The following is a 16,857-nucleotide window of genomic DNA, read 5'->3' as shown; positions in this document are numbered from 1 at the left end:
GCGAAGAAATGAGTAGAAATAAGGTCCAAGCCCCAAGACCAAAAAGGCTGCAGCAAACCTCCGCCTCGATCTTCCCGCAGAAGCAAAAAGGCCGCCATTAACCACCCCTGCCGCTATTGAGAGCAAGTATAATAAGGCTGACTCAACTGGCTATAAGCCCTTCCACGTGAGCCAAATCACATCTGAAGGGGAGAGAAAGAGGGAGAGAGAAGCGAACGGGCGCTTCGTCAAGCGCCGGGCTGCGGCACAAGATACGAGAGCTTTGCGCTCACTTGCAGCCCGTGGCGAGCGCTAGAGCCGGCGCTCTCGATCCCCTGCGCCTCTCCCGCCTCCCGTGCTTCTCCTTCCCCCTTCGCGCGCGAAAATCAGCCCGTGCTGTCGCCCCAAATAGCTTCCTCGCGCCAAATCAAGCCTTCCAAATTTTCCCCAAATCACCACCTCTCCCGAACCCTAGAATTGTCGCCGGCGCACATCAAGGAGATGGGTCAGCAGTCCAAACGGACGCGCGCGCCGGCACCTTGTGAAGCCCCTCCACCAGCGCCTCTGCTCACCCCGCCGCCAGCGCCTCTGCTCACCCCGCCACCAGCGCCTCTGCTCACCCCGCCGCCAGCGCATCTGCTGGTCTCGCCGGCGCCTAAGTCCGCCCCGCCTGCCTGCATCGGTGACTCTACATCACCTTGGTACATGGCTGGCAATATGGACTACTCTGATCCACAAGTATGGTATGATTTTTCTCCATTGCTTATCTCAACTCTGAATCGTGGTGTCATTTTTTAGAGCCGCTGACACACTTGTATGATATGCTAGTTAGATGATACAACATCAGAAATCTATCTACTACTCTACTGTCTATTTTCAGAGTTCATTTTTAGTAGCTTAGTAATGATAGAAAAAGAAAAGTTTCTTCTGCTAGATGATCTTTCTTTGATGTACAGGAGCACATGACTTCTCGTTTGCTGAATCTTGGATTGCAGTGTAGTGTAACTTTTCAGTTTGCTGAATCTTAAATAGTTGCTGTGATCAATTCAGATTTTTCCTTTAAATAGTTGTTGTGATCAATTCAGATTATTTTTCCTTTAAATAGTTGCTGTGATCAACTAGTATGCATCTCAAATGTATTGTATTTAGATTTTACAAATTTGAGTATATACTTACATGTAGTTCGGTGCTGATCGCTCTTCGTTTCTTTATGTCGTTGAGCAGGGGAGTGGATTCTCACCCACCTGGTGGTTACCTTAGTTACTTTCAGAACACGGCAGGCCCCACACAACCTATTCACAATGGGAGTTCACCGCAACCAGTCAATGCTGGCGATGACACAAATGGTGGTGATTGTGGAAGGACTGAAAAACGCTTGCTATGGACAAAACAAGAAGATCTTCGATTGGTATGTCTCTTTTTGCATGCATGCTTGCTCCATGTGTTTCATTACTAGCAAATTCAATTAACCCCTTCTGATAATATTGTAGGTTAGTGCTTGGTTGAATAATTCCAATGACCCAATCCAATCAAACTACAAGAAGAATGAACAATATTGGAAAGATGTTACTGCTGTCTACAACAGTACCACCCCAAAAAACAGGGAACGACTAGTCAAGCAAGTGAAAGATCGCTTTGGGAGAATTAAGAAAAGGGTTGCATGGTTTTGTGCGAGTTATAAGGAGGCTAGTGCTTTGTATGCTAGTGGTGAATCTGATGCAGATTTAAAGAAGAGGGCAATGCAAACTTATGAGGAAGATCACAAAAAAGACGGTCCGTTTATGTTTGAGCATTGCTGGGAGATTCTTAAAAAGGAACCAAAATGGGACGCATATTTGGAACGCCTAGAAGATCTGGAGCCGGACAAGAGGAAGTTTAGTGTTGATGATGAAGTAGGGAAGCATTCCACTATAGATGATGATGATGATGAAGATGAACGTCCACCGGGTGGCAAGCAAGCTAAGGAGAAGCAGAAACGAAAAAGAAAGGATGAAGTTTGTATAATAGATCTTGAAGATGGGCTTCAAAAGTTTGTAGATGCCCAGAATGCAGCAAATGAAGGCCGCAAAGAGATGTTAGAGACCCAGAGGCGTGTTTCTGCTGAGAATCTTGAAGCACGGAGGCTTGCTCACCTTGCGGCAAAAGATCACAAAGAGTCGGTCATGCTAGAAACATATCACTCATTGGTGATGCAAGACACAATCGGGATGCCTGAAGATGTGAGATCGGAGCATGTGTTGGCATTGAAGTGTTTAAGGGAGAAGCTATTTGGCAAAATGGTCTAAGGTATTTCCTACTGTCCGTTGTCTTAATTAAAATTGATCATGTACTTAAATTGGTCATGTTCCTCTTCCTATTGTTACAGTATTTGTTTTTACTGAACCTGTGTAGCTATATAGGATTTATAGAAGCGATTTTCTCCAACATTACTACTCAGTGTTACTTCTTGATGTCACATGCTGTAAGTTTGCATTGGCTAAATTTTTAAGCTTGACCCGGTTCCTTTTCCATACAGTGGTTGAAGGTTATTGATGCAAATGAGTGGTTGCTCCTTTCCAGCGAAGTACCCTCCATGCTTTGTGACTTTTGTCATCGTCCAGATCAAGACTATGATTGTTGCTTGTGGTCGTGAACAGCTTGTTTGCCGGAGATGTTATCTATTATGTTTGCTGAATGCTTTCTTAAAGACTTATGTAATCTTAAGTAATTACTCATGATGCTATGGAGCAGTATGATGCTGTGTGACATGTTTGGAGTACTATGATGCTGTATGACATATGTTTGTTGCCTAAATGCCAGTGAGTCTTCCTATTTCCTGGTTGCATGGATGGCATGTATATGTATGCTCTTTGAAATGGCCATAAAGATGTTGTTTACTGTAGATCACAGCAAATCATATGCACCTGTACACAATAAATACTTCAAATTAAATGGAGCCATGCTAATAACCAGCCAAAACGCCAGATTACTATATGAGAGAAGGCTTTATGATGACGTGGCATTGCTATATAGCCAGCAGCCGGCTGTGCTATTATCTTTGCTCGATCACAATTCACAAGCACACCGGCGGACGCTTCGAGTCGAAGGCTTGCAACCTCCTGCTCCTCCTCGCCCTCAAAGCCCCCCTTCCTCGCCACCGCCGCTTGCTTGCTCCGGCTGCTCGACCTCCTGAAGCGCGTGAGCGGGGCTCCAGCGCCATGCCGCGCTGCTCACCCTCGAGACCCCTTTCATCGCGGCTGCCGCTCGCCTGCTCCGCTGCTCGTGCGTGAGGGGAAAAGGCCAAGGCGCGTGAGCGGGCCCCCGGCGCGATGATGCCGGGCGCGCGCGACGACGTGGGGGAGATGGATTTGGGCGACATCGTGCTCTCCTGGTCAATCCAGGACATCATCAACGACGACCTCTACCGAGGGCAGGTGCTCAATCTGTCCCCCAACCTGAGCATCCTTTTTCCGTTGTTTTTTCTGTCTTCTTTATGCATGCGAGCTGCGTCCAGCGGCCATGTGTAGGTTTCCATGATGATCGATTGATGGATCGCTTGTAGTGAATCGTTGTTTCACTTCTTGTTGGGCGGTCCGAGTTAGGTCATCTGGACCGCTGGGTCCTGGGTGTGGCCAAGATTTTGCTAGCGTTTGGAATGGGAAGTATGTGTGCTTGTGATTCATCCGAGCCAGCTAGTGTACTGTACCATATATGATTGGAATACTAATGATGGAAAAGGTTTTCACTTTCAGTTTCAGAAAAATTTCAGCACCAACTGAAATCACCGAAATTTAGTGATTTCGGTTTGTGTTTCGGCCAAATGGCTGAAATGTTCACTTGAAGTCAGTTAAATATTTGAGTTTTTTGAAATTATTTATGAAAATAATTTGAATTCATGTGTAGTACTGAAATTGCTGAATTTTTTTGGCCGAAAGTGAATATTTCACTGACTGCTGAACTCAATGAAATTCAGTGAATTTCATCGAAATCTCACTGAAAGTTAAAACCACAGATAGATATGCTGACACAAATGATACACCAAATTTTCTTTCCAATGATATAGCGGCATTTCGGAATACTGTAGATACCTCACTATATATGAGATACCAAGTTCTACAAGACTGTCAGGGGATGTTAGCTCTGTAATTAATATTATGATGTCATTTAGTTGTATTAATTTATTCTGAAGTTGCTAGAAACATGTCATGATTGCCAAGAGCCTCAGCACTGTATTTGCTTGCTTGGTCTCGTAGAAGATGAAATTTGACCACATAGTTGATCTGGTAGCATACCCGCATACCAGTGGCGAAGCCATGCATGAGCTGTGCAGTCAAATGACTACACAGCTTTTTGGTAAGAACATCATACAATGAGTATATATCATGTAGAAAAAATCATAAATACATATATATGACTACACAAGTTTGAATTGACTACACATGAATGAATTCCTGGCACCGCCACTGCCGCATACCATTCGTGTGTTCATGCTGCCACATTCTAGATTTTTGCTATCTTTAATCACATTGCCATTTACTATTTTTATGTAGGTTGAGGCTATTCCTTGCAGCTTCACGTCACTTGATCACTATCTCAAATCGTATCGCGCACCTTTGATTGAAGAGACAAGGTCACATCTGTGCTCATGCCTTGAACTCATCATGGAAGGACCCTCTTCGAATATACTCTCTATGGAGGTAACGGAGAAACCGGAAGTGTACTATATATATGTGGACTTTTGGGATTATGGGGCTGCTTATTCTACGGAGGCTCATACCGTAAGGAATGGTGACGTATTTATTTTGTCTAGCATGAAACCTGAAGGTGCGGGGGACTTCAACCGCTATGGCGTGACATATTACTTGGCAATGGTTACTGATGTTTGTATGGATGATGATGATGATGAGTGCCAGAAGCGTTTCCAAATTAAGGTCGCAAAAGATATTGGTTTGGAAGAAGACTTACAGAAACTCACGTATGCAATATTTCTCGGTAATATCATAACAAATTTGTGGATATGGAAAGCACTGAGCTTTGACAAGCACATGAATAACAATTTCACAGTGATCGAGTCTCTCTTAGCCCCCACAAATTCGGTAATAGGACATGCACAGTTGCCTTCTAGTTTTACTTACTATATTTTTACCATGATATCTAACTTTTGTGAGTTCTTCTTTGTTGGCTCTTTTCTAGGGTGGTTATGTCTGTCATATCTGTGCTAAACATGATGGGGAACATTTGGCTTGTTTCACAGAGCAACTGTTACCGATGAATCTTAATAGATCGCAAATGGATGCTATTGAATCTGTCATCTCAGCTGTAAGATGTAGGCATATGAACCTCATGAAGCTTATACAGGGTCCACCGGGTACTGGAAAGACCCACACTGTTAGTGCTTTACTGCAGGCTTTGGCTTCTATGAAATGCAGAACTCTAACATGTGCTCCCGCAAATGTTGCTGTAATTGGGGTTTGCACATGTCTCCTTCAAAACTTGAAGGAATTCAACACAAACGTTGACGAAAATCATTTACCCTTTTTCCTTGGAGATGTCTTGCTATTTGGGAACAAGTATAAAATGGACATAACTGGAGATCTTCAGGAAGTTTTCTTGGATTTTCGTGTGAGTGAACTTGTTGAGTGCTTTTCATCGTCGTCTGGATGGAGCTGCAAACTAGCTTCAATGATATCTTCTTTTGAAGACTGTGGTTCTCAGTATGATAGGCTTCTTCGGGATGATGGAAGTAGTGATCCTGTGTGCAATCTGGACTTCCTAAAGGAGCAATTCGTGTGACAGCAATAGCTCTTAGAAGTTGTATAAATAAATTGTTGATTCGCCTCCCTGGAAGGTGCTTTTCCCGTGATAATATCAGCAATATATCCACATTGTTCAATATGCTAGAAAAATTTGACGCCCTTCTGTGTGGTGTTGATTTAACCGGCAAGAGCTTAAAAAGTTGTCTCTCAAGCGACAACTCAGTTTGTGTGCAGCCTATATCTTTTACTGAGAAGCAACTGGATGGAATAAGGCCCACATGCCTTAAATTGCTGAAGGATCTTCAACACTCGCTTAATTTACCTATTGGAGTAGGCAAAAACTGGGTCCAGCGCTACTGTATGCGTAATGCTGTGCTTCTTTTCTGTACTACCTCTAGTTCTTACCGATTGCATCATATGGAGATTGAACCCCTTGATGTGTTAATTGTCGATGAGGCTGCACAAGTGCGAGAATGTGAATTGGTGATCCCACTACGTCTGCATCAGTTGAAACATGTTGTTTTGCTAGGAGATGACTGCCAGCTGAATGCAAAATGGTTAAAAGCCAGGTAAGGTTTTGTCTTACCCTTTCTGTGTCATATAATTTTCTTTCTTAGTCACTGGTGCCTGTAATCGCAACATAAGCTTCCGTGCTAAAATGCTTATACTATTTTTTCATTTGAATTTGTGAAGGCTACGTCTTAACTTTAACTCTGTTTCTGTTGATATGTTTTTATACTATTAATTCTGTATTTCATTGTTTACCTCTAGTTATGCAAGGAAGCTGGATTCGGAACAAGTCTTTTTCAGAGATTGGTTATGCTGAATTTCGAAAAGCATTTGCTGAATATACAGTACCGAATGGATACTTGTATCAGCTCATTTCCAATTGCTCAGTTTTATGAGAGGAAGATTTTAGATGGTCCAAATGTCTTGTCTCCTTCCTATAATAAGGATTACACAAGCCTCCCTTTTGGCAGCTACACTTTTATAAGTGTCACTGATGGAAGGGAAGACAAAGATGGCACTGAAAACAGTTGGAGAAACATGGCTGAAGTTGCTGTTGTTTTGTATCTTATCGAAAACATCTTCAAATGTATGTCTATGCTGAACCTATCCTTCCTTTAACTGTATCATCCTGCCTTGAGCACTCTGCTACTTCATAATCTGATATTCTGTATGAAATTAAGTGGTTGATAGACATGGACTTAGATAGTGGAAGTAGATAGTGTCAGGTCAATTGTTGGCTTATATACAGAACCAATTTAAGCTTGATTTAGAAATTTCCTCACTAGTTTAGCGAAAAGATTGATTCCTAAAGATCAGTAACATACCAGCTTATTCTTTTGTGTAGCCTGGAAAGGGTCAGGCCAAGGGCTCAGTGTCGGTGTGGTCTCTCCATATAGCTGTCAAGTTGGTGTAATTAAAGATAGACTCGGTGAAAAATACGATACATGTGATGGATTTCATGTGAGGGTCAAGTCCATTGATGGTTTCCAAGGCGAAGAGGACGATATAATCATACTATCAACTGTCAGGTCCAATGAGAGAGGAGGTCTTGGATTTCTTGCTGATAACCAAAGAACAAATGTTGCTCTTACTAGAGCAAGGTGCACACCAATTCTTTGGTTTGTTATTGTTTATTGTATGTATTACTTGTATATATAAATCAGGTGGTTGCTTTATTTGATGTAGGCACTGCCTTTGGATTGTTGGGAATGCTTCTACATTATATAAAAGTGGGACTGTCTGGAAAAACCTTGTTCATGATGCGAGAAGCCGTAACTGCATTATTAATGCCAATAATGACGCAACCATGTGCAAATTGATATTGCACGTAAAGCAAGAACTTGATGAACTTGACGATCTTCTCAATGCTGATTCAGCAATTTTCAGCAATACTAGATGGAAGGTAAGCACAAAAGTGATCCTTAGTGAGTTTAACTTAAACCATGTTTTCACAAGTTCGTTTTATTGGTTCTGTTATTTATGTGCACTGCACTTAATTTCCTGAAATTCAAATTACATATATGATGTTTATATATCTGGTGAGTTGACGTTTATTGTCAGGGACTTTAGTGTTGATTTTTTTAGGGAGTGACTTCAGTGTTGAATTGATACGTTGTGGAGTTTGTACTTTTCGTGTGTGGTCATGAACTACCTACATATGTCTCATACTTTCCGGGATCATGTATGTGGTTTATTTTAATTTGCTAGGATGTTTATTCTGTAATTGGGTATTGAGAGGTTTGTGCTCAAGATTTTGCAGCATGCTTTGTCAATTATGTGGTTCCTTTACAGTTACACCATAACATGCTATGTCACACTATTATGATTTTGTATACCTGAATAAAGCGTACTTGTAGTTCTTCAACTGTTGCCAGATTCTACTTCCAGTCCCTTCAACTATGTTTGCTGTAGTTTTTGTCCCTAGATAAGTGGTTTTAGCCAAGTAATATGTCACATCAACAGCTTTTGCCATGGCATGTTGACCTGGCTGGAGTGAGTGACAGACCTGACCGTGCCGCCCAAGCACCAGATAGTTTGGCCCTGCGTCAGCACAAAACCAGATTGTGTTGTGCCACGTAAGCACAAAACCAGATTCTGTGGGTGTCGTTGTCAGTTGAACATTGTTTCTGTTACGGAAGTTCCTTATTTTATTTTGTACCCTTGTCATGAGCTAAGGGATAGGGTAATCATGGGTGATGTGTGGTCAAGGCATTGTAAAAATCGAAGGGAGCGCGGCCTTGATGACGTTGTAATCGTGAGTCATGTGTGGTCGAGGCAGTTTAAGGTTGTAAAATGCCTAGGCCATGGTGGGGATTAAATTCCTTTTCTTGGTCATTTCTTGTTTAAGCTGTATCAACATAAAGCTGAGATGAAATGCCTTTTCCATATATAAAAAAGAGAGCCAAATATCATGTGCCAAGTTCCATTATATGGGGGTGGAGCTAATAAAATCAGGGCCTCTTTGATTCAAAGGATTTTCATAGGAATTTTGGAGGATTGTATTCATATTGAATTTTTTGCTATGTGTGTGTTTTTTATTTATAGGATACTAGGATTACTATATGTAGGCATTTTCCCTAGGGTTTCTTTTGCACTACATTTCATTGGAAGGTTTCCATCCCTATGGTGCATCAAACATTCTTTGAATCATTTTCTTGTGATTCTATCTTATTGGAATCAACAAGGCATGACACTCAAATTCTTCCTGTTCCTGTGTTCTTAAATTTCTATGAATCAAAGATGCCTTAATTCCAATCTTATCTTAACAAAGAGTAACTACCTTGTGTCTTTGGAAACAAGTAAACTAACTCGAGAAGAAAGTGAATTTGTGTAACTTGGCATACCTGCAAGTCTTAGCTGAAGATGTCCCCTCCTCCCATGGCTTGCTGCTATGTTAGTAATGATGGCCCCACATGACAATGCTAGGCTTAAATTCATATACAGTACATACCATCTGGCGAATTACCTACTTATTAAAAAAATCTTTTGATTTTTCTTGAATGCATGTCTACTCAAGTTCTGTGTTATGTATTTCCCCAATTTGACAGGTTGTTCTTAGCGACGGATTTAGAAAATCTTTCATCGGACTAAAATCACCGCAGCTCAAGAGGGAAGTACTGCAGAAACTTGTTAAACTTGGTGGTGGTTGGAGGACAACATTTAAGAACATTGATATATGTGATACTTTCCAACTTGCAAAAGTATACAAAGTCAGGGATTTTTATCTTATTTGGAATATTGACATGGAGAAAAAAGAAAGAAGGGTTTTCCAGATAATAAGAATTTGGGACCTACTACCCCACAAGCATGTTGCAAGAACTGTTCAACGTCTCGAAAACATGTTTTCCATGTACACAGATGATTACCTGGATCACTGCCGAAGAGTGCAGACAGATGGGTATGTTTTGTTTATTCTTTCTTGGTTTTACCCAAGTAGTAGTGCAAGATCTTTTTATTTTTGTTCTAACTTTTGGTCCTTCCAAATGAACTGCTAGTAAAAATATTCATGCTTGCAGATGATCAAAATGTTGATATTCTTCTTATTTCTCCCATCCATTTTTTTTTGTGGATAACAGGAAACTGGAAGTTCCTGTGATTTGGGATGTTGAGCATAATATTATTCGCTATAAGGACTGCACAGTTGATGCCCAGGAAGATCATGATCGCATGGATACATCATGTCTTCTGGAGAATTTGAAAGTTAGTGAAAGCTTCTTGCTGATGAAATTCTACTCTTTATCATCTGGAGTGGCAAAACATTTGCTGACAGCTACTGATGGGTCTGAAATTGATATTCCCTTCGAACTGACTGACGAAGAGGATGTGATAATCCGATTCCCTCAGACTAGTTTCATACTTGGGAGGTCAGGAACTGGGAAAACCACCGTCTTGACAATGAAACTACTTCAAATAGAGCAAATGTCATTTACTGCATCCCGGGGGCTTAACTTGGACGAAGTTGGTTTACTTGGGGCTTGTGAAAAAAATATTATCACACTGAATGACATAAAGGAAGAAAGTTTTGTAAAACAGGTCTTCATCACTGTAAGCCCAAAGTTATGTTCGGCTGTAAAGAATCAAATTTGCAGACTTAAAAGGTAAATCCGTTGGATCTGGAGCTCCATGTGACTGTTTTTACATGCGTTTCTAGTTCGGAAAATTATTTTCATTTATCCATTTGAAAGTGGAGCAAAGAAATGTGCTCTTTTTTGTACCAGTAGAAATGTGCTCTTTCACCACACTCTTGAAATGCTCCTTTGTCTTGTTGTAAAAAAATGCCCCTTTCCCATGTTCTTTCAAACGGTTTAATGTATTTTATCTACTTGCAATTCATCTTTTTGGAACTATACACTGCAAGCTGGTTCTTTGTCACTGTTCATCTCATATTAATTTCAAGTTACATTACCCTTTACAGATTTGTCTCTGGTGATGCCCCTGACCAGCCTAGCACCGATATGCATGACATCATTGATGATATGGAACAATCTACAGAAATTCCAGACAATTTTTGTGATCTACCTTGTGAGCACTATCCCCTTGCTATAACATATCGCAAGTTCTTGATGATGCTTGATGGAACACGCCAGACATCATTTTTTGATATTTTCTATGGTGAACTGAGGTCTAGCACTGAGAGGGGCTATTCAAAATCCCATGCATTGCAAACTTTGATTGAACTGAAGGAAGTTACTTATGAGAAATTTGCTGCTTCGTACTGGCCTCATTTTAATGCAGACCTGACCAAGAAACTTGATGCGTCCACTGTCTTTACTGAAATAATTTCTCATATAAAGGGCGGATATCAAGCAAGCAGGCCTAGTACAGGAAAACTTGAAAGATCAGATTATGTGATGCTCTCAGATAAAAGATTTTCATCCTTGAACAGTGAGAAGAGAGATAGGATTTATGATATTTTCCTTGATTATGAGAGCATGAAGTGCACTGCCAGAGAATTTGATTTGTCTGACTTTGTGAATAGCCTTCACAAAAGTCTAGTTTCAGAGGGCTACAATGGCGACATGGTGGATTTTGTTTATGTGGATGAGGTGCAGGATCTAACCATGACACAAATAGCACTTCTTAAGTATGTCTGCAGGAATTTCGACGAGGGCTTCCATTTTGCCGGTGATACTGCACAGACTATCGCAAGGGGGGTTGATTTCAGATTTGAAGATATTCGCTCACTTTTTTATACCACATTCCTCTCAGAAACTGAAGCATGTAATCAAGGAAATAAACATGGAAAACAATGCCATCTCTCTGATATGTTTCAACTTACTCAAAATTTTCGCACACATTCCGGGATTCTTCGTATGGCCCAAAGTATCATTGACCTTTTGTACTTCTTTTTCCCATCAAGTGTTGACAAGCTTAATCCAGAGACTGGACTTGTATATGGAGAACCTCCTGTAGTGCTGGAGACTGGTAACGATAAAAATGCAATTGTGAATATATTTGGAGAAAGCAAAAGTAAGGATGGTAACCCGCATGGGTTTGGTGCCGAGCAAGTCATATTGGTTCGTGATGATGCTACCAAAAAACAAATTGTTGATCTTGTTGGTAAACAGGCCCTTGTTTTGACTATTGTTGAATGTAAAGGTCTTGAATTCCAGGTATGGGCCTACCCGCTCACTCCATTTGTGTTCATTTTGCAAATTCTTTTATCTGCAGAATGGGTTGTTTCAACACTTCTTTTATCTGTAGGATGTGCTGTTGTACAATATTTTCAGTTCATCGCCTTTAAGAAACAAATGGAGAGTTGTCTATGGCTATATGAAAAACAAAAATATTTTATCATCACCTGAGGAGATCTCTCATCCGGAATTCGACAGAAACAAGCACTGTCTTCTCTGTTCAGAGCTGAAGCAACTTTATGTTGCCATCACACGAACTAGGCAAAGATTGTGGATATGTGAAACTGCAGATGATTACTGTAGGCCAATGTTTGACTTCTGGAACAAGTTGTGTCTTGTAGAAGTAAGATTACTTGATTCTTCCTTCATTGAAGCAATGAAGACAGGAAGCAGCACTGATGATTGGAGGCGGCGGGGCACCAAGGTTAGTGATATACACTTTTTTGGTGTGGAAATCTAGTTTATTGCGCTATGCATTACGTTGTTGAAATATACTGCACGCAGTCAAGCTTACGCGTTTGGGTGAACTGGTTGGCGCATGCAATTCAATATGGTATTAGGGCCAACAGGCCTTGAATTCAAAGATCATTTCCCCATCAGCTTAGGCTTTTTGGGAAACTAGTTTTTTGCATGCAATTTAATGATGTTACCTAGTCAGTGAAGTTTTCATATTTAATATGATTAAATCTTTGGGACTTCAAGTTGACAATTGATCTATGCACACCTACTTGCATGTATACCTGCTTTTTACATACCTACTTGCAGTGTTACTGTACTTCTCTTCTGCAATTGCTATTCCATGTCACAAGTGCACATTTTTTTTCTTATAGTTATTCAATGAGGGGCATTTTGAGATGGCTACAATGTGTTTCGAAAAGGCTAATGATGCATACAGAGAGAAGTGGGCAAGAGCTGCCGGACTTGTATCAACTGCAGACAGTGTCATGCCTAAGAATTTGGAGCTGGGCCAGGCTTCATTGCAAAAAGCGGCAGAGATTTATGAATCTATTGGCATGCACGAGAAAGCTGCCAGTTGCTATATCAAGTTACACGACTACAAAAGAGCAGGTTTGCGGACTCCACAATTTTTGAGTAGTATCGGTACTTCTATAGTTCCGTCATTCCTTAACATTGAAAAATGGCAAATTGCTCCAAGAGAGTAACCTAAGAAGTAAAGATCTTCAAATTTTAAAACTTCACTTCGCCTGATCGAGATGATCAAGGCTGAAGCTTCCATATGGTTTCAAGATGGAGTGACATGGCTAAAAGTCTCGTTGCCGCACCTGCATTACTTTAGTGTACTGTTGAAATTCATGCTAAATTTCATCTTTCATATGGATAGTCATTACTTCACATTCCATCCAACTCCATCTGATGAAACATTGTTTCCTTGCATTGCCATAGGAATGATGTATATGCAAAATTGCAGCACTTCAAGGCTTGAGGATGCTGGTGACTGTTTTGCTATGACTGAATGCTGGTCAGAAGCAGCCGAAGCGTACTTCAAAGCTAAATGTTATACCAAATGTCTCTACATGTGCTCGAAACGAAAACTATTCAGTTTAGGGCTCCAGTTCCTACAGCAGTTGTGGGAGGAAGCTTCAGTTGATGAGTCGAACATTGGTCTACTTTACTCGCCATCTGCATATGGTCTGATTGTTGATTCCCTTGATGCGCATCTCAGGCCGTCAAATAAGAAACTGACACATGGGCATCTTGGGAGAATGGCCATACTTCTGCTACACGTAGTACCTTGGGGTGCCATGCTGACTTCAAGACTTATGCAGTACCTGGACAGCGAATCTGAGTGGGCAAATTTTTTTCAATCTTTGGATATATTTGTTCACCACAGCCGTTTCGACTTTTTCGAGCACATAGAAAGTCAACACCCTAGTGGTCTTGATGGCAGATATTCCTTGCTCCTGAACTTAAAGCTTGCTCTTGAGTCCACCTTCAAGTTTACCTTGAACACAAACTGGCGAACCGAACCGGATTACATATCCCCAGTGTGCTGTGTGGATCTCATAGAGTGTCTTGGTTATTTTGCTTCATCATGTTTTGTACTTCATGGTTGTATGTTCTCCACAGAATCTATTTTTGTCAAGATGGTAAAGCGCAAAAACTGCAGCCTTTACTTTCAGAGTTGTTTGATGTCTACGCCAGATCGAGAACTGGAGAAAATGTCAATATCAGCAGGGCGTTTCATATTTGAGTCGGTCAGGAGTCTCTTGACAAAGAAATATATGATCCAAGAGTGGGTCCAGAAGACTTCAAGTACTTCACACATTCCAGTCCTTCTGAGATTAGTTGTCACACTTTATCTTGTGCCTTTAAATCTTAAAGTGGGGGATTGCTACGAGGCCACCCGTTTCCTTGAGATGCACAAAGTTTTCGAGGATTTGCCTTTCGAATTCTCGCAGAAGATTCTAGGTGCTTTGCAAATAAGGTCTCGGAAACTTGGAAAATTCAGAAGGCTGTTTGCTGATGCGCTTGAAGTAATTGGAGAACGCATGCTAGTCGCAGGTTCGCCCAGAGCCCAGGCGACGTGTCGAGGCTTGAATGCTATCATAATTAGCAGTTGGGACTGCATGGTTAATCAAGTTGCTCGGACGGCAAATTCGCTTTTTCGTGATGAAAGTATAGAGAATAACTTTCTTGGAAAGATACAGAGGAAAGGTCTGCTGCCACGTGAAAGGGACCGTGGTGGTAACAAAATCGGGGATGCTGAATTTTGGGAGAAGTTTGAGGCGTTTCAAGCCAACAAGCAAGGCCAGGTGAGTACATAAGGTGTTAGGTTTTCCTTTCATTTGGTCTGATAATTCACCACTAGCAGTTTTTCTATACTTATTAAGCAACTAATTTATATGTGCAGAAAGATGCAAGGGCTATTGTTGTATTCCTTAAGAGTGTCCTTTCCTGGCTGACGCAAAGAGGACCCCCAACGAAGATAGATGTGGATTTGTTACTGGAGGTCAGGCAAGTCTGCAACGACTTTGAAAAACAACCTGATGATAGGTATGCACATGTATTAGAATATCGGCAGTTCATAGATAAACGCAATAATTATTCCAGTTGATACAACAAACCCCACAACTTGGCACTATTTTCTGCAAATTGTTTGTTATTCTTCCCATCTGAGCTGTTTGCCGCCGCACTCGTAGGGCGGAGAAGAGAGCATGTGTGACTGCCAAGGACCTCTATTTGACCTGGAAGGATGGCGGGAAGAAGCTGAAGAAGATCATCAGCGTTCTGCGTTCTGAAAAAGCGTCCATGGAACAAGAGAGAAGGAACACAGCTGCTGCAGAGGTTGTCCAACTGCAGACTGACGGATGTTCCGACAGCGAACCGGGGGTACAGGAGCAGCCGAGGAAGATGCGCCCGAGGCCAGAGGCCTGTTGACCCCAGAAAACATAGAGGTGCACAAGCAGAAAAATAAGAAGAAATCGAAGAAATGTAGGCGGCATGCCCTGCCGTAGGCTGTCGTAGCATGTATGTAGCCGCTGCGTGCATTAGTTAGTTTCTCTTTTGTGTACTCGTCTCTGTAAAATCAACACCGATGGTTGGGTTGCAGTGTTGCAGTGTTGCAGTGTTCATGTCACTTACTGAGGGTTGGGTGCCCCTTTCACTCACCACTCATCTAGGGATAGACTGAACGCCTGTCTAGTGTCTTCGCGAAGAAAGATTTGATCTTACCCGTTGAACAAACATAAAACACTTCAAAACTTCACCACATCATTTGGCGGTTACAATAGAATTGAAGAAACTAGTGCTTTCATAAAGGCACTGCACAATAAAAGGAAAGGGAATTTGTTAAAGCACTTATGACAGTTCTTTGTTTGTACAAAGCTTAGCTAAAGCTATATAAAAAATAGACACTTATTTTCCTAAACATACCAGCAATAACACCCAAAAAACAAAATCATAGGTATGACTTTCATACAATACTCCTACTGGCTACCGTTGTAGGAGTAGAACATGATACACGAAATGTTGATGTTATCCTTTTTTTTTGAGACACAAATGTTGATGTTATCTTTTTTTTGAGAAAAATGTTGATGTTATCTGGAATCAGTCGACCTTCTCTATTTTTTTTTGAGGAATCTCCATTCTTCTGTTTTTTTGAGAAAAATGTTGATGTTATTTGGTAAGCTACCTATAAAAATTTGCAATCTCTATTCTTCTGTTGCTATACATAATAATGTATATGGGCCTCATGGGCCAAGCAACTCTCTCTCTCTCTCCCCTGCACGCGTACGGTATAAATAAAGAATTGACGCCGCGAGTAAAATTTTCAACAAATTAGAGACGGCATCTCCAATTTCTCATCAGAAACACAAAAACAATAATTAAAGCTACTTGACAAGAATGTAACAAATAACTCGCTACTGAGAGATACCCGGCTTGCTATATTTTTCGTCGACAACCAAAATAAACTAAAACCTCCTAAAGCTACGATGCAAAAAGATATAAATACTGTTTGTCCGGTTAGAAGTCGGATCTTACGTGACTAATATTTCCCAAATATCCTAACCAACCCCTACCCTAATTTAACCGACAACCGTCCAATTAGGCACGCATGCGTCCGGCAATCCATATTTGAGCCCAGACTCATATGCTCCCGGTGAACAGTAAATTAAAAAAAAGATGAAACATTCAAAAAATCTGATTTTTTTACATTCAAAATGCTCGAGTTTTTTCATAAGCATGCAACTTTTTGTGCTCAAATGACATTAAGGGAGCTGGAAGGATCGATAGGGTTGACTAGAGGAGGGTGAATAGGAAACTACCAATTTTTACCTTTTCTTAACAAATAGGTTGTCTAGATATGCAACTAGGTGAGCAACCTATATGATGCTAACAACAACAACACAAGAAAGCAAGCAAGCAAGCAAACAAAGGATACAACACAAATAAAGTTTGCACAAAGTAAATATAAGAAGTAACCACAAGTGGAGCCGGTGAAGACGAGGATGTGTTACACAAATTCCTTCCATGTCTTA

At 41.1% G+C, this 16,857-nt stretch overlaps 1 protein-coding gene and 1 pseudogene across 1 annotated transcript; both read left to right on the top strand.

Moving 5' to 3' along the window:
* The first annotated feature begins 211 nt into the window (after positions 1–211).
* Positions 212–2,764, top strand: LOC123162214 (uncharacterized). Its single transcript, XM_044579996.1, has 4 exons — positions 212–722; positions 1,204–1,387; positions 1,470–2,265; positions 2,495–2,764. The coding sequence occupies exons 1-3, from the start codon at positions 481–483 to the stop codon at positions 2,262–2,264; spliced, it is 1,221 nt and encodes a 406-aa protein (XP_044435931.1). The 5' UTR covers positions 212–480; the 3' UTR covers position 2,265; positions 2,495–2,764.
* A 523-nt stretch (positions 2,765–3,287) lies between these two features.
* LOC123157643 (uncharacterized) lies at positions 3,288–15,333 on the top strand (annotated as a pseudogene).
* Positions 15,334–16,857: the final 1,524 nt, after the last annotated feature.

This window comes from Triticum aestivum, chromosome 7B (assembly GCF_018294505.1).
Source record: "Triticum aestivum cultivar Chinese Spring chromosome 7B, IWGSC CS RefSeq v2.1, whole genome shotgun sequence".
Lineage (NCBI taxonomy): Eukaryota > Viridiplantae > Streptophyta > Magnoliopsida > Poales > Poaceae > Triticum > Triticum aestivum.
This window is presented reverse-complemented; position numbering and strand designations above follow the sequence as displayed.